The 21,324-nt window shown below is 41.7% G+C and overlaps 2 protein-coding genes across 4 annotated transcripts; one reads left to right on the forward strand and one right to left on the reverse strand.

Annotated features, from left to right (window-relative positions):
* Nucleotides 1-1,739: 1,739 nt before the first annotated feature.
* LOC126053088 (translation initiation factor IF-2-like) lies at nt 1,740-2,816 on the reverse strand. Its single transcript, XM_049834736.1, has one exon. The coding sequence runs from the start codon at nt 2,814-2,816 to the stop codon at nt 1,740-1,742; it is 1,077 nt and encodes a 358-aa protein (XP_049690693.1).
* Nucleotides 2,072-21,324, forward strand: CHAF1B (chromatin assembly factor 1 subunit B). Of its 3 annotated transcripts, none has more exons than XM_049834940.1 (14): nt 2,072-2,148; nt 2,968-3,098; nt 6,963-7,095; nt 7,212-7,329; nt 8,858-8,961; nt 11,131-11,227; nt 13,730-13,814; nt 14,824-14,917; nt 15,555-15,624; nt 15,721-15,812; nt 17,301-17,463; nt 18,609-19,031; nt 20,467-20,558; nt 21,061-21,324. In XM_049834940.1, the coding sequence occupies exons 2-14, from the start codon at nt 2,973-2,975 to the stop codon at nt 21,180-21,182; spliced, it is 1,719 nt and encodes a 572-aa protein (XP_049690897.1). In that variant the 5' UTR covers nt 2,072-2,148; nt 2,968-2,972; the 3' UTR covers nt 21,183-21,324. The 3 variants fall into 3 exon arrangements, with proteins under 3 accessions (XP_049690897.1, XP_049690899.1, XP_049690900.1); XM_049834942.1 differs by having other exon boundaries at nt 2,096-2,148; nt 2,971-3,098; XM_049834943.1 differs by lacking the exon at nt 2,072-2,148 and adding an exon at nt 2,272-2,288 and having other exon boundaries at nt 2,971-3,098.

The following is a 21,324-nucleotide window of genomic DNA, read 5'->3' on the forward strand; positions in this document are numbered from 1 at the left end:
CCAGACCAGCTGACTGGCTGTGCTTCTTCAGACGGTCGGTTTTGTACGGGGAATTCTCTTACCCAGTGACAAGACTGTTACTGTAAGAGGATTTGGGACAAAACTGTTTTTCAAGGCCTTGTTAGAGAGCTGTTGTCTTTGGGGTACTAAGGCAGAAGTGACGGGAATGCAAAGGTAATAGGGAGGTGAGACCACCTACCTCCTTGGGTGTCAGTAAGCTCTTGGATCAGATCGGATCAGCTCTCCTTCTGAAATGTTACCTGTAGGATAGCTGATCAGTTCCCCAGCAGGAGAGGCTCAAGTTCTTCCAGGTATTTTTGTGGCTGAGGCGCAGACCGTTCTTCCCTGACCAGTACTTGATCATCTAATACAGATGACTAATAAAGAGGCAGCAATGTGCAAGTGCTACCGAAAAAGCCGGCCGGTCAAAGAAACTCTCTAAGACTCAATTTTGGAGTTTTTTTAGAAAGCAGGCATTCTTTATTGCAGTGCTGGATGCATGGGGGATAGTTCCTCCTAGCGTGCATACCGTTACCTACAACAAGCAACACTTCTATTGTTCTAATATATACATATTGATTACGTTTCCCGGAATGGTTGTACATATTCATGTTATTTCCCAGAAATTACTTACATAGTGTCCACCCTTTTGGGCATGTGCTATTAAATGGGTCGGTGGTCTTTTTGGGGTCTTTGAAACCCTCTGGTGGTCATGTTCTTGGTGTCCGCTAATTGAACTCTCTCTTCAGGCATGCGCAGTGCGGGTCATCTCAGGTGGTTCATCTCTTCTTCCTAGTTAGCTGGCCCTGGCAGGTTTTAATCACAAAGCTCAGCAGAACTCAAGGCTTCTTATCTCTGTGTGCATACTGTTAACAAAGCTCAAGGTTTTCTTACATACCGAAAGTTTCAAAGTCGCTCAAGCAAGCATAAATTAAGCGTTGTCTACAAACATACGATGGAGTCCTTCAACTCCAGCCTTTATTTCAAGGCATCACAAGGCGTTGTTGTGGAAGGGGTTGCACCTGGTATGGAAATGTTCTGGGTATGGAAAAAAGCAGTGCAGTTAGAATCCAGGGTATGTGTTAACTGCATTTCAAGGAGGTTCCTGGTTTTAACGTATGAGTGTACTTCCATGCTTTCTGCTACGCAAATGAAATTTGAAATCAAGCACGAGGACTTGCACTGTCCTGGCTTTGTAAGCCCAGTCCTACTTGCAATGGAAATCCTCATTGCCCTGTAGAAGTCCTCTTTCTTTTTAAAAAATCAGTCTAATCTGAATACAATAACTCTTCATTTGTTCTCTTCTGCTTTCTCACCTGCTGTGCGAGGCAGTGTAATAACCGGTGAGGTCTTCAGAGTACAATTTTGGCTTTAACCGCGCGGCCGGTGGTTCTTTTGCCCGTTGCTGTCGGGAAGGCGGCGAGAGCGGCACAGCCATAGGCCGTGTGGGAAGAAGGAAAAGTAGATGCCAGTTTAAGGGTGTAATTTTTTAATTATTATTGTGAATGGAAAGGTTTGCCTTTGAAAGAAAGGGGAATTTGGGGGATTGGTTGCCCTTTGACCAGTCTAAATGTAAAACCTTCTCAAATACAGTAATGCCTTTTTTTTTTTTTTTTCTTTTGCCGAGTGGGAGGGCGTTGGGCTTTTTTTAGTTTTCGTTTCGTTTTGTTGTTTTTGTGGGGTTTTCTAAGTGGAAGCAAGCTAAGGGCAGGCCAAATCCAGAACGCAGGCAAAGAACCCTAGCCAAAACGGCAGCACGGCGGAGCCCTAGGATTTCCCCCAACCACCCGCCGCCCCCCTCTTCGCTTTTCGCAGCGGGGGCGGGCAGGGCTGCCAAAAGCGCTGGCCAAGTGCTGGCGGCGCGGGCACCTTCCCACACCGTCCGCCTGCAGCAAACCGGGCCGGGGAAGGGGGGCGAGTCCGCCGTCCGCCAGGGCTGCCCGCGGAGGGCCCGTCCGTGGCGGCGCCGGGGCCTTATCGCCCGTTCCCGCCTCCGGCAGGGGGCGCCGCCGCACCGCCGGGCTCTCCTCAGGAGACGGCGGCGGCGGTTGTGGGGAGGCCGCGCGCAGGCGCGGGGCGGTGCGAGGCGGGCTGGGGCGGGAAACGCGCGCCCGCGCTGGAGCCCGGCCAGGCCGCGCGGCGCCGCAGGTAGGGGTTGGGGGCGCGCCCGCCTCGCGCGCGGGGCCCCCCCCAGCCGTTAGCGGCGGTTGAGGGCGGGCGGGCGGGCGGCCGGGACCACCGGCGCCCCGCGGGGAGAGGAGCCGCCGCGGGCGGCCGGGCTTTCCGTGGTACGAAGCGGCGGGGAGTCGGGGAGGTAGGCTGGGTGCCTTTCGGGGCTGTGGCCGGCGAGCGCGCTGGGTTTCGCGTGGCCGATCCTCTGGAGGCGTCGGGTACCGCCAGCCGCCACCCACCCCCCTTCCCCCCGGGGGCTGTTTTCGAAGCCCCCGGGGCTCCGGGGAGCGGCCGCCGCTTGCGGTGCCGCCCGAGGGGCGGCTGCGGCCAGCGGCGCCTCCGCCTTCCTCCTCCCCCGCCGGGGCCTTCGTGCTCTTCCCGTCGTTCTGGCTTCTCGGTGCTCCGCGGTCGGTACGGAAGTAGTTGTTGCCCCGGGGGCTGGGTGGAGCCGGGCTGGGGGCAGGGCCCGGGCAGCCGGGGGCTGAAAGGGGAGAGGTGCGGTGCCTGCCCCCGGGACTTCCCGGTTGTTGTAACCCCCGTCCCGTGCTTCTGTCACAACGTGTAATGCCGCCGGGAGACACGGCTTTATTGCCCTTCTCGCGCAGTGCCCGGGCAGTAGCTGTAGCCGTAGTAGATCCTCGCATTTAGAACTGGTCTTCCTTAAGCCGCCCTGTCAGTTTCTGTGGCGAAATTGTTACGGGATCGGTCTGCGGCGCCTGCAAAATCTGCGTTAACTTTGATTGCCTTGGTCGTAAGGAACAAGAATTTATCTGGTATTTGCTCTGTGTTCTTTAGCAGACATGAAGGTCATCACTTGTGAAATAGCGTGGCATAATAAGGAGCCTGTTTACAGCTTAGACTTCCAACATGGAGCTGATGGGAAGATCAATCGACTGGCCTCAGCAGGCGTGGACACAGCCGTTCGTGTAAGTTTCAAACCTGTTTGGTTTGGGTTTGTAGCATGTGCAGAGCAGGAAATGGCTTGCTTGTCCGAGCTACTGGATTATTGGCTGGTACATGACATCCGTGGTGGGTGGTTTAGGGAAAGAGTATGAGACTGTACAGCTATACGCAGAATGACTGCTACCCTTGGGTCCTGTCCCTGAGTTCTGCTGCCGAGTGTTGAACTGTTATTTTTGGAAAATTACCTGCATTGACTGTTGGGTGATATTCCGGAGTAGTAACTGCTAACTTACGGCACACTCTTGTGGGTTAGTGAGAAAGGACTGGTTTTAATTTCTTTATGTTCATGAAAGTTGAATTTTATTTGTCATTTTGTACGTAGTGACTCAGTAATATGGTATCTTTCTACAGCCCTTATTATTCAGCTTGAGATGCATCTCTCTTAGGTAATTTTGTGTTGGTGCTAGCAAACTTTGTTAGTCAGTTATCCATCCTTTTGAGAATCGCTTATGAAAATGTTGAATAGCACAAGCCCAAAAGATGTGGCTGTAGGATTTACCTTTGCAAAATCAGGCAGTTGTTCTAATAAATTCTTAATGCACCTGAGGATTGTCCCCATCATTCAATGTTCTCTTGCTTTCTCTAAAAGCCTTAGCCCTAGTTGGAAGCATCGGGAAATTGAGTGCGCTGGGTGAACCACGTTTTTTTTTACCTGGATGTTAGTCAACTGCTTAAAGTTAATGGCCAACTGAGGCACAATTTCCTTTGCAGAGGAATAAATTGAATTTATTTATTTATTTAACAGCTTCTCAATATGGAAGGTAGACATAGTGGTCAGTTTTTCTGAGTCACCATTTGAGTACTTCAAAAAAAACCTGGCACATTTGCTTCCCCTGTTTTTTGAAGCTGAGAGTGAAACAGTAGGTTACCTATCACTGCTGGGCTGTTCATTTCATGTTTGAGTTCCTGTAGGTTGGTTCAGTATCTGAGCCTGGTGATTTACTGTAAAATACTTTTTTTGCTTGTTTACTAAAATCTCTACTGCTAACCTTTCAATTTGAGACAGTTCCTCAAACTCATCCTGCAGTAAAGAAGGGTTCCAACTGGGGACCCTCCCTGTGCTCCTTAGAAATGAACTCCAATGCAAAGAATTCATGTAGGTTCTCTGCTATGTGTGTATGTATCTGTCTGTCTACCTGTCCTTGCATGGTATTTTACATTTTAATTATCTTTTGGGCCTGCTTATGTTCTATCAGGCTTCCATCACTTATTTGAAGAAGAAATAAAAAATACTCTAATAAGGTTTTACTACCTGTGCAATAGGTACAGACAAAAGCCTTTCTTTTGTATTACTGCTGCATTTTCTTCTGAATAGGGAAATGCTCTGTTTTAGCAGAGAATTCGAGTTGTAAAGATCAGATTTATACTTACATTAGGAATGGCTGGATTGGATCCAGATTTGTTTCTCAGGATCCTCAGTGCCGTACTTTGTGAAATATGCCAATACATGTTAATGTGTTTAGTAGCAAATTATTACAAATAGTAACTGCTGTGATATGTGCATGATTAGAATGCCACTTTCTTTTGGAGCTGGTAAATGGGATAAATGTCATTCAAAATTAGAGTTTTATTCGAGTAGCCTCAGCCAAAACTTTTCCTTTCCTCACTGGCAAATTGACTTCTTACCTGATGGTGTATGCATTTCAGGGATTTTGGCTCTATATGGAGGTTACTGAATATATATTTAAGTCATACTTGTACATATTTTAGGGCCAGAAAAATAAAAGATACTGCTGCTATGTCTTCTTTAGGAGGACTACTGCATACAGGGGGAAAACTGGCAGAAGTTACAGAGGTCTTAATTCAGGCTGCTTCATTGTTTGGTATATTCCTATTAAGGCCTGGTTGTTGGTTTGGTTTGGTTTTCCTGAATTGAGCTGCATTCAAGAACAGATTATTTGAAACACCTAATGGGATTTAGCTGTCTGTGGCCTTAGTCCCAGAATATAGGGACATAACAGTGTTGCTCTCGTGGCTGAACCAGTGCACAAGTAGAGCAGTAGGACTGGCATTATTATGAGCTGCAAAATCAAGAACAAGTGGAATTGGGAATTCCCTAAGCCAGCATGGCTGGCGAAGTGTCCATATCATGCAACTGTCTTAATGCTGTGGTTATGATCAGTGAAGAACTGGAATTGTTATAATTCTTGCTCAAATCACCTGTTTGAAACCACTAAATCTATTGACCTTTGGGGTATCCTGCAAAACTCTTCAATTTGCTCAGACTTCTAAAGAGAGCTAAAATGTTTTTTTTCTTCTGCAGTAATCAGCTTTTTTTTTTCAGACTGTTACAATTTGTTTTGAGGGATTTGTTAACAAGATTCTGTAATTCCATACTATTGAATCATTGTATTTATAGGCTTGTCAAATACCTTTGAAGCTAGAGGTTGTCAATGACTGAAGAGAGAATGATGTTATATGTTTGGTTGTTGGTTGGTTTTTTTGGTTTGTTTTCATTTATTGGAAATACTTAGTAATATATTTCACCAGACTACAAAAATACTGCAATATAATTACAGCTTGTGGTGGGTTGAGTATGGCTGGCCACCAGGTGCCCGCCATGCTGCTCTGTCACTCCCCCTTCTCAACAGGACAGGGAGAAAATATGATGGAAAAGCTCATGGGTCAAGATAAGGATGGGGAGATCACTTAATAATTACAGTCATGGGCAAAACAGACTCAACTCAGGGAAATTAATTTAATTTCTTGCCAATTAATAATGGAGTAGGATAGTGAGAAATAAGAACAAAACTGAAAACATCTTCCCTCACCCCTCCCTTCTTCACGGGCAGAACTCCACTCCCGAATTCTCTATCTCCTCGCCCTGAGCGGCACAGGGGGACGGGGAATGAGGGTTGCGGTCAGTTCATCACACGTTGTCTCTGCCGCTCCTTCCTCCTCAGAGGCAGGACTCCTCACGTACTTCCTCTGCTCCAACGTGGGGTCCCTCCCACGGGAGACAGTCCTTCACAAACTTCTCCAACGTGGGTCCTTCCCAGGTACTGCAGTTCTTCAACGAACTGCTCCAGCGTGGGTCCCTCCCACAGGCTGCAGTCCTTCAGGCACTGACTGCTCCAGCGTGGGTTCCCCCGTGGGGTCACAAGTCCTGCCAGAAAACCTGCTCCAGCGTGGGCTCCTCTCTCCACAGATCTGCAGGTCCTGCCAGGAGCCTGCTCCAGTGCGGGCTTCCCACAGGGTCACAGCCTCCTTCGGGCATCCCCCTGCTGTGGTGTGGGGTCCTCCACGGGCTGCAGGTGGAGATCTGCTCCACTGTGGACCTCCCTGGGCTGCAGGGGGACAGCCTGCCTCACCAACGTCTTCCCCACGGGCTGCAGGGGAATCTCTGCTCCAGTGCCTGGAGCGTCTCCTCCCCCTCCTTCACTGACCTGGGGGTCTGCAGGGTTGTTTCTCCCACGTATTCTCAATCCTCTTTCCCAGCTCCTGTTGTGCAGCTTTTATTACTCTTTCTTAAATATGTTATCACAGAGGTGCCACCAGCGTCACTGATAGGCTTAGCTTTGGCCAGATGCAGGATAGTCTCAGAGCTGGCTGGAACTGGCTTTGTCTAACATGGGGCAGCTCCTGGTGTATGCTCACAGAAGCCACCCCTGAAGCCTCCCCCAGCTACCAAAACCTTGCCACATAAACCCAGTACACAGCTGTGGCTCATAGAGGGAAAATTTGTGGAGCAACTGCAGCTTTAGCTCTGAAAGTTTCAGATAATAAGTTCAGAATGACTGCCCAAGGAGTAAATTGTGGATTAATGAAGCGGTGCATATATATTACATCTTGTTCCTGAAAACTGTCTGTAATGCTTTTGTAACTAGATATGGAAAGTAGAAAAAGGGCCAGATGGAAAAGCAATTGTGGAATTCTTGTCCAACCTTGCTCGCCATACCAAAGCAGTAAATGTTGTGCGCTTCTCTCCAACTGGTGAGATCCTAGCATCTGGAGGAGATGGTAAGAACTGCTTTTCATGTGTCTTATGCAAGATAATTGTAATGTTGAACTAAATGTCATGCATTAACAAAACAGTGAGCGAGACAGAAAGAATCTTCATATGATTTTTTCTACAGATGCTGTTATTTTATTGTGGAAGCTGAATGATAGCAAAGAATTGGAACCATTAGTCTTTCAGGATGAAGATGAAGCTCACCTTAACAAGGAGAACTGGACAGTCATTAAAACTTTAAGGTAGCTTAATATGTTATGAATTTGTTTTCTGTTCTGTGTTTTTGATTCCCCAGTGGCTTTTTTCATCTGGTACAGTCTTCTGTTCAGTGTATGTAGAACATCAATGCTCTCTAAAATTTGCTTGCTCTAATATTCATCCTTTTATTGTATTTAACTTTTTTTGATACATTGCCAACGTACAGGTTTGGGTAAGGCAGAAGATTTGGCATTTATGTGACATAACTGATGTGCTCTGAAATTTGTTCCTGAGATTTGCAGTCACTTAAAGCTTAGACAGAGATATATAAAGTAAATGTGAAGTTTTATTTGCTAGCTTTATAGTGGAAATTTTGGTCACTATTAAGGCAAAAAGCATCAGTGGATAAAATGATTCATGCCAGATGATGGCTGTGAGGATCAACCAATCTTTTTCAAGTAGTTCATTTTAATGGTTGAAAATCTACTGAATCGTACAGCTTTAGTTTCAAGTGTACGATGATTAATAAAATATGCACATTGTGCCTGCTAAGACTAAGTAAGTATTAGCTGATAGTGGCTGAGGCATCAGACCACCACTGGCAATTGAACTACAACAGCGTTCTCGCTCTTGGATGAAGTCTGAAAGAAATTAGCAGTTCTGGACTTGGAAATGCATGTTGAGTGAGCAGTATGTATAGCTCTGCCTTGCTTTCTGTGTGTATCTGTTAAAAGTTTTAGTCTCTTGTCTATACTGATAAAATCATTGCTTATTTTTTGTAAAAAGTGTAAATTCTTAAATCTGCTATGCATAACTGATACATTCCTTGCAACTGCTGAGGTTTATGTGAGAACAGTTTCAAAAGTGCTAGTGGGATTCTTGAAGTACCACCATGATCCTTTAGGAACATTAGAGTTAATCTTTTAAAACAAACAAATGCATGCAGTCCCCCTTCCCCTTGGTGTTGCAAATATTTATTATTAAAGTTACCAGACTGTATGATAAGACTTCAAATGACAAGCAATAAAAATTTTTTGATGAAGCCCTTTCAGGTGGTTCTGAATATCTTGCAATGTTTGTTTAACTATATCTAAATCAACCTTAATGTTCTATTTCATGTGGTTCTGCTGAATATGCATGTTTGTTTACCACTTTTATGAAACCCATAAATTGAAGGAAAGTTTTCTTCAATAGCAGCACTTCCTAATTGCTTTGGTGTAGTGTTTTGTCTTCTGTTTGCACAAATCCTAAAATGTTTGTTTCCAGATCTCTAGGTACAAATTCATTAATTACTTCAAATGTGGGGTTTTCATTGTCTGTGAAAAAGACCTGTTGAAAAGGCAGGCTTGTTTTGAATAGAAGTAGAAAGTGCTTTTTAAAAATATTCTACCACTTTCTGAATATGGATTATTTTTTTCAAAAAAGCTGAAAGTCATGCTGTTCATTTTACTTCAGTGATACTTTATTTGCCTCTGATTTTTTTTTTTTAACCTGAAAATGCATAAAACTCATGTTTACATGTAGCTGTAAATTTTTAAATTAATAATTGTTTTTTTCTCTTCTGGCTTCTAGAGGCCACCTAGAAGATGTATATGATATTTGTTGGACCTCAGATGGAAATTACATGGCATCTGCTTCTGTAGATAACACAGCTATAATGTGGGATGTCAATAAAGGTAAATGCTATGTTTATCCCTTGTGTCCCCAATCCTGGTGGAAGTGCCTCATGGTATTTACCGGAATTTTTGAAAGCATCTTCTTTTGTGATTACTAGTTTTCTGGGATTGTGAGGCAGATAGCCCAGCACATAAAGATACCCTCAAGCAGCAGAATTTACACAGAAGTAATGTCTTTACCTTGGAGTATTCAGGAAATAAACTTCACCCAATCTTTTTTCTCCCCAAACTCCTACAAGCAGTTTGTATATTACTTACTCCACACCCCAACAAACAAACAAACAAAACTTGACTGGTATCAGGTAACTAACTACCTAGGTAAAAAAGAGGAAGCAAGTATAGGATGCAGGCTGTTTTACAAGATGTGACTTTTTTTTTTTAGGCTCCATTAGGCAAAACACTTCTGTTCATTCTCATCCTACTGCAGTGGGATTGCTTGTATTCTCCAATTAAAGGCCCATCTATAGAAGTTCAGACAGTAACCAGCTAAGTTACGTTGCTTTACAACGGCTTGATGTTTTCTTATTAGCAGTGTAATCATTACTTTCACTTTTAATTTAATGTGGAAATACTTAACTTTCTCTAAAGTTAACCTTTTGTCTCACATTTCTATTATATAGTGTCTAATTAAGAAAAATAAAGTAGAATCCAGCTTAATTTTTCAGAGCACGCATGTGTGAAAATAAGAGTGTTCTGCTGCTGACGTTTTTTGTGTTCTTTTTGGGTGCTTAATGTCTCTCCCATCCAAACTGTCACATATACTCCTTTCAAAAAGTCTTTACCATAAATACATGAATGTTCAATTAAGAATGTGCGTGCTTAGAGCATAAGTGTCTGTGGGGGCATTGTGACCGAATGTCTCCTGCATCTCAGAGTGCTTGTAACGACTTTAAAGGGACATATCTATTAGAATTATTACTAAAAAAAGCTGGATGGCTCTTAAGCTGATATATGTTACTTGCGTGTAATGTCTTCCATTCTCACTGCTTTCTTTTGGCATGCAATTAATGCCATGGAGGCCATTTTGTGTCTTCTAGGCAGAGAGACAACTAGTAAGTTGGAAGTAAGAAGCCATTACTGGAAAATGTAGGCTTTGTGATTGAAGTTGCAGGTACATGTAAGGAAAGAGTTTCACAGATAGCTTCCAGTAATACCCAGGCTAAAAGCTCGCATGTTTTTTTAAAAAATGGCTGGAAGAAAACTAATAATAAAAATTCATAGGGCTGTTTGGTACAAAGAGAGCATCACAGGCTTAAGTCCTTGAGTTACAAACCGTTGGCAGCTTTACTCGGTATCCTGTAGAAATACCGCTATGTGTTGCTCTGTTCTTACACTCTTCCTTAGGCATTTGTTGCTGGCCACTGTTGGAGACAGAATACTGCACCAGAAGGACATTTGATACTATGCAGCATGGCCTCCACTCTATTTGTGTAGTCTTTTTGAAGAGCTATTGTCTTTGAAACTTGTCAGCTTATAGTATTTCTTTGCAGCAAAGCAACACTTAACTAATAGGAAAAAAACCTGACCTGTCACTAGTATCCAAAACAGTATTTTGTAAGAATTATCTGCAACTTTACTTCATCACGATGCTTTGGATCTGAGATATTCAGCTGTGGAAGAATGTGAGTTAGCACTGCTGTAGAATTGTTTCTGAAAGCTGCTGGGTAAGCATCAGTCAGCATGTGTGTAGCGTATTTTTTTCAGTGCTTGCTCAGCAGAGTAGATGAGTTTATACAGCCCCCCAGCTGGAAGTTATTTTTTAACGCTGGAATTTCTGGCTCTGTATTCAGCCAAATTCAGTTAGCTGTTGAACATTATTCTAGACTTGCCTAAAAAGTTTTTTTCTAAATCACAAAGGTTTTGAAATACTTCTGTTTTGAAATATACTCATCTTGCATGTTTAATGCCTAAGCCAAGCTGCTTATCTGTGTTAATTTGTAGGGAACAAGCCTTAAACTGGCATGTCACAATTTACCGTACTTGTGAAGATTCTAGAAATATAGCAACTATTTCTGATATTCTTATCAGGTACCATCAAGTTAACAGTTTGTATGTTTAAAAAATGATTTCTCTACATTTTGAAATGTTTTGTCATGTTTTATTTCTGAAATGAAGAAACGTTTTAAAACACATTTGAATTTAGAATCTGAAAACTGTTTGTAATTTCAGGACAGAAGGTTTCAATATTAAATGAACACAAGAGTTATGTCCAAGGAATAACCTGGGATCCTCTAGGCCAGTACATTGCAACTCTGAGTTGTGATAGGTGAGCTGTTGGTCTAAGTGTTTTGCCTTAGTATTCTTTCTTACTTGAGGATGAATTAAAAGCAAGTGTACAGGATAAATGTGACTTTTCTTTTAGTTTTATTCAGATCATCCTGTAAGAAGGTTGATGTGAAAGTAAAATGATACTTTAGCTAGTCTTTTTCTTGTGGTAAATGACTCCTGAAGTCTGAGTGTCCTCTCTAAGCAAATAAGCTTACATAAACTTCTGTAGAAATTTTTCTTCAGGAAGTAAGTTTTCATCGTATTGGTCATTAGAGATACCAAATACATCTTAAGAGAGTGCTGCGTTCTCTGGTTGTTAATGAGCTAATAAGTTCAGCCTTGTTGTTTTACAGAAAGATATAAACAGGTTAAGAAATAAGTTAAAATGTTTTTTCCATTGATATCTTTCTTTTGCCCTCTTGCTCCTTCCATCCCCAACAGTTTTGTAAGTGATGTAATTGGGAAAGCTAAACACACACTTCATAAACTTGGCCCTTGTCAGAACTTTGAGTGAGCTTAAACTGTTTAGGGCATGTGTGCTGCTCTGAAGGGGTTCGCAGCTGGCTAATAAATGTATGTCATCTGGCATCCACTGCAAAGAAAATTGCTGTAACAGTGGAAAAGTAGTTTTGATTTAAGATTTGCAATAGGCTCAGAAAAATGGTAAGTTAATGGCAACTAGGCCATTATGAGCCTCTGTCTTCTGATAATCGGTTATGTGATATTTGTGTGCTTTTTATTAAAATGAACAGCAGTGAAACACAAGTAATAGAATGATGCACAACTTTTTCTTGGAGTGAAGTCACAAGTGAGAGCATGAACTAATCTGAAGAGGGGAAATCTCCCACCCTCTCAGGTTTCAGATGCTTTTCTGCAAGGTTAGTGAATAGCATTGGCTCAGTGGGGATCTAACAGGAGCCAGGCCAGTTGCTAGGACTGGGCACTCACCAGCCCGGGGTGGGGAGACCTATTCCCCCTTTTGGGAGACCAGCTTAACTGTGTGACATACAGAGCCAGTAGTTCCACAAATGTCTTAAGCTGTCTGCCACAGCCTCATGTTCTGTTTTCTTTTCCTAGCTCTGTCCAGGATTCTTTGTGGAGCTGTTTCAGCACATTAAATCAGCAGAAAGCTGCCTGGTTTTTGTTAGGTTGGTTTTCTGCCAGCCTAACAAATGAACGTAACTTGGTGAAGGTCAGAGCTGGCAGAAAGGAGGGGGTGGTGGGATGAGCAGTTGGATTTGCTTAGGCTACCTGCTGGTTTAGTGAGATGAAGTCAGGGGAATTCCGTTGTTCTGTGCAGAAACGTACTCCAGCTTTCATTCATTCCAAAGGAAACTGAGGCATAGAGGTGTAGCTAATTGTCTTTGAGGTGAGTTTGCACTCTGCAGGTATCACGGATGGAGTGATACGCTTCACTCGTAATAAAGAAGTAGCAATATGTTTATTGATATAAAACAGTGATTAAACAAAGTTTGATACTAAATGTGACAGTGGTTTAACAAGATCCGATGGCAAGGTTCTCTTGATATTTACTGCATAAAGGATAGGGTCAGACAAAACTGTCAGGGGCCACCCTCCTTTTGAGTCATGAGGTTCAGAATGGACCCCCTTGCTTTCTAAACTCCTTCTCAGAGAGGAGTCTAAGTGCGGCTGGATCCACTCCTAGTCCCAGACTTGGTGAACTGTTTATTTCTAAAGGATTATATGTGCACAATCAATCCTTTATATCACTTAGCTAAGAGTTCGAAGTTTAGCATGCTATTAATCACTTACTAAGAATCTGTTGTGGCAAGGACTCTCAACCTTGAGAGGGGTCCCTACTCAAGGGGAGATCCTGGTGTGCAGCCCACTGCTGTGCAGGAATGCTCAACAGGCCCTGGGCTGTCCACTAGTTGTGGAGTAACATAACTGACTCAGTCATATTTGCATACAGACTACAGATGTTGGCTTCTTCAAGATTTGGCTTGAGTCAGACATTGACCCGCACTGTGGTTAGGTGGGCGCATTGTTCAAATTAGCCCTTGGCTATTTTGTTGTTATGTGTCTCCCCTGAATCCACCGTGAGCTGGGATACAGCCATCACGACCGCATGCATCCATTATGACTGCCACTGGTGGTTATCACTTGAGCAGGATTACAGGACATAGAGGTCAGGTTGAGGAGGGAGCACACCGCCACAGCAGGAGCTTACTGGCTACTACAGCACAGGTAGGAATGGCGTGGCTGTTTACTGTGCACTAATTCCCTTATTCCTCCATGAATGCATATGCTGGTATTTCACAAACCTTATTGAGTCAAATAATTGTCAAGTGACTCATTGGTTATTTAGCCATCAAAACATGTACCCCCGGTGGTGTCTCATGAACAGAGTTATAATTAATCTGTGATTTTTTCATTTATATTTGGCAGTCCTGACTGAGAAGTGAGGTCCTGTAGTGTTGTATGAGACTTGGGGTGAAAGGAAGTTGTTCATGGCTAACTGTGCTCTCCCACCATGTAGGGTCCTGCGGGTGTACAACACGCAAACCAAGCGTGTTGCATTCAACGTTACCAAGTTGCTGTCCGGATCAGGAGCTGAAGGAGAGGTACATTGTTCTGCTACTAATGGTACTGGAGAATGTGCTGGAGAATTTTATATGAGTTGTTCTATGAAACCAAAGGAGCAAATATTTTCTATTCAAGTAATCCATATATCAGATATTTTGTCTCCTGTCTCACCTTTGCATGTTATAGACACCACTTCAGGTGTCCTCGAATATCACAGAAGTGACTTAAGAAAGAACACTGCCTGCTGCTGTTGATCTCTTGCAAGTTCAGCTGTTTAAAGTAGTAACACTATGTCTTTGATTGTAAATGTTAAAAATAGTGTTGAAAAAATAGTATGCATAGTGAATTCTTAATAGGAAAAACTTCAAACATGTCTTTCAGTAGCTGTAAGTTTATTACTCGATATGATGTAGCAATAATATTTTAAAGTCAGCAGCCTGAAATTTTCAAAAAGGTAGTCTGATTTTTAGGAAAAGTATGAATTTGGGAAAATGTAGGAAATTCTCTCTAACCCTAAGAGGGAAAACAAAGCTTTTTTCTCCCAAACAGTTCTAAGTGATAGTAAAATAACACCTCCAAGCTGGCTATAATCTTTTTAATTCTTTCTATTCCCTTTCTTTTTTTGTGAAAACATTTGTAACAGTTTTATAGAGACTAAAGAACAGCCCTGAGAGAGGGTGTTTTGCCATTATAGAAGTTCTCTTTAAACCTCTAATACTAGAGTTAAAATCAAATGCCTAAGGAACAGGCTTTTACATTGACTGTTAAATGATGTTCTCCAGGTTATTACTGGTTTTTGATTACTGGTCTAATGTGACTGCTCTTGGAGTGTTTTGATTAGTAGCTGAAGAGGGATCAAGGACTATTTTTCTTAGCTGTGAAGAATTTATAGCACAGCAGAAAGTGAGTTTGAAGGAGCCACGGTTTTTAAACCATTTATTTTAGAAGTTCCATCAGGTTGGATTGTACAGCTGGATGGTTTTTCTCACTTGAATTCCAGCTGACATGTTCGTGGCATTTTACACAATTGTATTTTCAATGTTACAGGGTAGGAGCTATCGGATGTTTCATGATGACAGCATGAAGTCATTTTTCCGCAGGCTCAGTTTTACTCCTGATGGCTCCTATTTACTCACGCCAGGTATGTGAGAAGTGTACTGTAACTTACATCGTATCTATTATGCTCTAGTTTGAATGTGCATCAAGGTTGCTTTCAAACTGCCATTCCTCATTCTTCCTATTGAAGAAAATAGAGACTCCACAATACTCTTCTGTTAGCAGTCCAGAAATCAACTTTCTCTTGTGATAAAAACTATATTTATGGCATTTTCTGAACTGAGACATGTAAATTGCAACAATACAGCTCTGTTAAAACAGTAAAGAAGAATGAGTGGTTTCTTTTGACTGGTCTCTCTTTGTTTGTATCCTTTCTTAAGAACATTCTGCAGTCATAGTAAAAATAACATTGCAAGGAGGAGATCAGTTTGCCCATATAAGCACTGCTTTTATAGATGTCTGGCAACATCAAAAAGAGGCTTTGAGGGGGAAGTATATAAGAGAAACAAAAACGGCACTAAATAAATATTTGGGATGCCTTTTTAGGTTGTGTTCAGGTTGCACAGCTCTTGCCCAACTGACAAGCCTAATTCCTGAGAAGTAGAATGTTTATGGACATAAAGTAAGCCTAATTCCTGAGAAGTAGAATGTTTATGGACATAAAGTGTGTACTCAGTACCTTTTTGAGTTGATGAGTAATGTTTTAACCTTTATTTTTGCAGCTGGCTGTGTTGAATCAGGCGAAAATGTAACAAACACCACATATGTTTTCTCCAGAAACAATCTTAAAAGGTAGAGTTTAATAAGATCAAAATATATTTTTATTTAAAAAATAAATAAATAAATTTAAAAAATGCTGTTTTCTGAAATACTGATTCTTTATAAAAGGCCCATGGGTCACCTGCCATGTCCTGGAAAGGCAACTCTTGCTGTTCGCTGCTGCCCAGTCTACTTTGAGTTGAGACGAGCATTTAATAAAGGTACTGTAAATCCTTCAGGGAGTATGATTTTACAGCAAATATGTGAAAAGGCCAATGTGGCTGTTTACTATTTTATGCCCTAGCCTTTTAACATTCCATTAAGATAGTGTTGTACCACATCTTAGAAGCTGTTTCCTGATTCTAAGACCCCGAATTCACCTTAAGTACCTTGTGAGTAGCTTTTGATATGGTGGATAAATGTTCTTACTTGGCCTCTTAGGCTACAGAAACACTGTTTAATATTTTTCTTTAACTTTTAACCATTTTGTGTGAGTAAAAGTAAATAACTTGGCTTAGCACTGAAGGAGTGGCCCAGTGAAATATTTTCTGTTAGTCTCAACTACCCACATCACAGAAGCACCAGAGAGTGGGTATAGTTTGCAACAACCATTGATGTTTATTCAAGGAAGCCAGACCTGAAGCAGTGCTGGTGTTACTGGCCAGAACAGGAGTTCTGAGGTGGGGAAAGGATTGTATGAAGTTGCATAAGAACTTACCTGGAGATTGAAATCCAGCCTTAGTGTAAGCCCAGTGGGTCCAGGAGTGTTTATATTTTAGCAAGACTGGTCTTACTCTGCTGAAAAGGCAGACCTTTGCTCCTGTCTTTAGAGGGTCGATTTGTAGTATTCCTTACAGGATTTAGAGATTACCTGTTGTTGTGTTCTGTATTTTCATCATAATCTTTAGATCCATTGTAATGGTGTGTTGCAAAGTAAGGAGATGAGTGTCTGCTGTTGGTGTCTCTAGCTCCTCTAAACAGAATGTTTAGGTTCTGCCACAGAACACCCAGAGAAGTGAAAATCTGTGGTAGTCTAGAAGTCTATAGATGTGAGTAGCAGCTTACATTATGTTAATGTTAATGGCCTGTCTTAGTTCATAGCTTCCATAATCATCATAGAACTGAACAGGAGCTCTATATACTAGAAATTTCTGAAAGCAGCTAGCTAGCACTCAGCTTCCAGTGGAAGTTGGAATAATCTGGCCTTACAAAGAGCTAGTGTTGCAATGAAAAGACTAGCTAGGAGCTGAACCCAAGATAACACAAATAGAGCTAAATTCATTGTTTTGACTGAGTCATACAAAATATAACATGGTGGTATAAATTTGTCATGACCTTGATTTACACTATATCCTCAGGTGTGGGGTTTTCGACTTTAATACTAAAGTTCCTGTAAATATGCTGAAAAATTTCAGCTGGAAAATACATGACAAACTTTACAAAACAAAATAATAACAATCCAGATGGACAAAGCTTCTGCCAATTTCTCCCTCTTCAGCAAGACAATACAGGGCAAACTTCAGGCAACAGAAATGTTAGTGCTTGACATTAAACTTTACATTTTATACAAGTTCTATCTTCTCAGCCATTATCTTGATACTGATTAATAATGAAATCTTTATTTAGATTCATGACTAAGCTAGTGCAGTTATTACCTTGCAATGAATGCAAGACAGAATTCTGAATCTGTTCATTTCTTTGCATTCTAGATGAAATCAGTCAGAAATCATCTCCTGCTCTATTTGATCTGCCCTATCGATTGGTGTTTGCTGTTGCTTCAGGAGATTCTGTGCTTTTTTATGATACTGAGCAGTCCTTCCCCTTTGGTTATGTTTCTAACATCCATTATCACACCCTGAGTGACATTTCATGGTAGGTAATTGTTACATTCTTAAGATTTGTTGTGATGGGGGAAATGTCCTTTTTACACGTTGACGTTCTGAAAAACTTCTTGTGTCTTGCTTTATTCTTATATTTCGTTTACGATGTGCATGTGGTCACTGTCATCACAGTGTCTGAACAGCAAGCCACCTCTTTTTTGCCATGTAAACTGGACAATCATTGTTCTTTATTGGTTGGGAAACAAGGTGCAAGCACCCTGGGGACAAGCAGATGAAAATTTTTGTGAAAGCTAATGTAGCGGGTGCCCATGAAAAGTACTCATTGTTCAGGCAGTATAACTGGCAATAATGAAATTATTTGGAGGTTTTGGAAGTCATCTGTCAGAGTTCAGGTGTCTGTATCCTGGCCAAATTCTGGTTTATCTGCACAGTTCTTGGTGGTTCTTCGTGTATGGGATGAAGTAATTTAGCTGATGTGATGTGGGGAGTCAGAACTGGAGCTGAAAATGGAACCCAAGTCTTCCAATCAGGATATACCCTTGTGCTTCTTCTCTCGTGCCTTTCTAGCCAGTATCCCTAAGCTGAGGACCACATGGAGGCTGCTTTTTCAGAAGTTATAATTGATGTTCAGACACTGTGAACACCATTGTGTGTCAGGAGGAGGGGATTGGAAGAGAATAGAAAATCAAGTGCTTTTAATCAGTAATAGATAGACATGACTTGGTGAAATGAGCACAAAGAGCCCATTCAGGTGAGCACCACGGTGATTCTCAGCATTGCCTCTACATAGCACAAGGAATGCAGCCAAAGAGCTTGAACTGCTCTGCTAGTCTGAATGAAGAGAGCCATATTTCAGCCATATTTCAGAAACTGTGGCTGAAAAATTGTGTACCTGCAATTGAACCATGCTTTGTGCTAGCTTAGGTGCTGGCAGCAGCATATTGCAGGTCATCACAGATGACAACCAGAGAGATAAATGCGAAGGCCAGAATTGAAGATCTTTTGTTCATTTGAATTGGATGTCTTTCACTTGACTGCAGTTTTATTTAACTGTATATGTGTACCTTGGTAAGGGAGGAGGAAAGGACAGGTACAGCATGTGTTATAGATGGGGGGGTGAGGGTTGAAGAAAAGTTCTGGCCTTTACTCTTAATGGAAAAAAAAAATTGCAAATAGGTCCAGCGATGGAGCCTTTCTTGCTATTTCTTCCATGGATGGATACTGTTCATTTGTTACCTTTGAGAAGGATGAACTGGGAATAGCACTGAAGGAGAAGCCACAGATAAATGTCAGGACTTCTGGTGCAACAGAGAAGAAAGTGAAAAAGAGCCAGTCGCACAAAGTCATTTCCCCAGGCTCTAAGCTGACAGAGGGGACTCCTCCCAGCAGGGTCACCGATCCCAGCACTCCCACCCTCCAACCTAGAACACCTACAGCTGTTGGTAAGGACTTGCCTTCCACACCTGTAAGCGTAAAAAATGTTCCAGTCTCATCTTCAGACGAGAGGAAAATCAGCCAGTCAGCCAGCCAGGGCACTAAAGTAAACCAGCCCAGGAGGATTACGCTCAACACTTTACAAGCATGGAGCAAGACGCCAAGGTGAGATTTATATTGCTGTTTCCAGTCATAAATACGAAGGCCAAGACAAGCTGTGCTTGTGCTACATTTAAAGGTTGAGGTTTAGACATAAATTCCTAGCCCTGTGTCTTGGTAGTAGCTGTCTTGACATGGAACTTTTTGTTCCAGTGGTACTGCAACTGAAAGGTCAAAATGCCTTCTGAATCTTAAATGTACAGCTCTTATATTTTTGTCTGAAATGTGAGGCAGTAACAAAGTTAACCTGACCATTACGCCTGGTCTGTATAGCAGCAACAGGTGTCTGTCTTCAGTTCCCATTTTCTGTACAAAGATGGTACCTGAAGCTTTCAGCTGACAAGAACTATTTACAGACCCTTCTGACAAGAAATATTTTAAGAGTGCAAGTCTAGACAGACCCTCAGTGTGCACAGTCATGGATGTGGGACTTAATGCATTGATTGAGGTTATTTCCTAGGGTGAAGATGTAGGTTTTTAGAAATTGGCCATAATCCATGTACTGATTGTTAAACAGCCTGCAATAGAAGATCCTGAGCTCGTGTGTGACAGTGAGGAGACAGCTATGCAAATAGAGATCTAGACCTTGTCAGCAAAACAAGGCTATTTTAGAATTAAAGGAGGTTATTATAACTTCTCATAGGAATGTTTTAATTAGTAGATGGCTAGGAAGGAAGTGGTGAACAAGAAAGCAGGATTGTGGATTTCATCAACAACCGCAAAGAAAAATCTTGGAGATGATGGCTTTCTACACACCAGTGTTCTTCTCTACTGGAACTAACAAGTCAAAGGGTTGTAGGTAGTTGAAAGTGGCTTTAGCCTGGAGGGTGGGGTGACTGCAGCTAATTAGTCTTTTTATTTTTGAGAGAAACTATATTTAATCGTATCAACTGATTATGCCATGAGTGTCGTCTTGTAGCAGCATGCATTGTGGTACTTGTAAGACCTTTTTTTTTTTTTTTTTAGATTCAATCCTCTGCCACTTTTGTGCTTAATTTTTAAGTATTGTCCAGAAGAGATTTAGCAGAACAAAATAGATTTACAGTAATTTTTAGTGGACCTCAGCAGGCAAAAGAATTCCCTAGTGTTTTATGAATCTAAAGTGTTAACATGGACAGGGCTAGGGCATAGTAAGTGCAGCCAGTCTTAATTTTAAAATTTTTGACCGAGATACTGTGCTCTGAAGGTGAATATCAAGCATTGTGCCACATATAACGTATGTAAAAGTACTTTCTAGTGGAAAAGATCACTAGTGATATTTAAAGTACTTCTAAAAAATGCTCTATTTAACATATAACAAGAAGAAAAAAAGCATAGTAAAATACATCTAAAATAGATTTAAATTTAACTGATTCTATTTGAAGTAAATCTTTAAATAAAGTATTTGTGGAAATGATGGCTTTAAAGCAATTGAACTGATTCTGTTTCTACTTTTTTAAAGGAGAGTAAACTTGATTCCACTGAAGCCAGATATGACAACCTCTTCATATACAGATATAGTTCCTATACCTCCTTCCTCAGAACAGGAACGTGGTAAGCTTTTGCGGCTATGAATAGCCAGCAAAGTCTTTTGCCAATCAGTTCTTTCCATTATAGCGTTCTGTCATAAGCTTATAACACAAGCACAATCAAGCACAAACCTAAACCTAGTTGCAGGTTTTACAGCTTCTTCATTGTCTTGGTGTGTTTGAAAGGTGCTTTTGTCAATATGAAATGTGTGCTCACTGTGGTTGCTCTTGGGCAGCTGCTTACGTGACAATATGTCACCACAGTTTTTATAGTAATGGGTGCATTAGCTGACACTGAAACCAAGAAGAGTAAATTCCCTTGGACGTAATGTCCTCCAGGTCTTAACAGGTGAGTTTAAGACCCTTGTACTTTTAGCATATCATTGTTTCAGTTGCTGGACTCTCTCCAACCAGGGTTGGGGTTTTTTTTTGGTGAGTGCCGAATTGTTTGTGAATTCAGCAAATGAATTTACTTTCTTAATCTGGTTTTGCTTAGCCTAAATTATTTTCCTATCTGCCTGTTTCAGAGAGGCCGTTACCATCTGATGACAGTCTTCAAAATCCTCCAGCATCGAAACGACCTAGAACTGAGGAAGTGTCTCTTTCTACATCTGCTGAAGGTCAAGTCAGCTGCAATTCAAACAAATAAAGGCTGAGCTTTTAGTAGACTCTTCACAGTCTGAAGGCAATCCAGCCATATCTGAGAGTACATTTATTTTGCAAATGTTAAATCCTCAATTCCTGATTAAAGTACCATATGCATATTTGACGTAGTGCTGTGAAGAAAGTAT

Source organism: Accipiter gentilis, chromosome 32, assembly GCF_929443795.1.
Source record: "Accipiter gentilis chromosome 32, bAccGen1.1, whole genome shotgun sequence".
In the NCBI taxonomy this organism is placed as follows: Eukaryota; Metazoa; Chordata; class Aves; order Accipitriformes; family Accipitridae; genus Astur; species Astur gentilis.

Bases quoted from the DNA above. Each gene is read 5' to 3' on its own strand.
- CHAF1B (XM_049834940.1), top strand. From the start codon at position 2,973: ATGAAGGTCATCACTTGTGAAATAGCGTGGCATAATAAGGAGCCTGTT. The intron at 11,228-13,729 runs GTGAGCTGTTGG...CCCACCATGTAG, and splicing joins GCAACTCTGAGTTGTGATAG to GGTCCTGCGGGTGTACAACA. The intron at 20,559-21,060 runs GTAAGCTTTTGC...TGCCTGTTTCAG, and splicing joins TTCCTCAGAACAGGAACGTG to AGAGGCCGTTACCATCTGAT.
- LOC126053088 (XM_049834736.1), bottom strand. From the start codon at position 2,816: ATGCGAGGATCTACTACGGCTACAGCTACTGCCCGGGCACTGCGCGAG.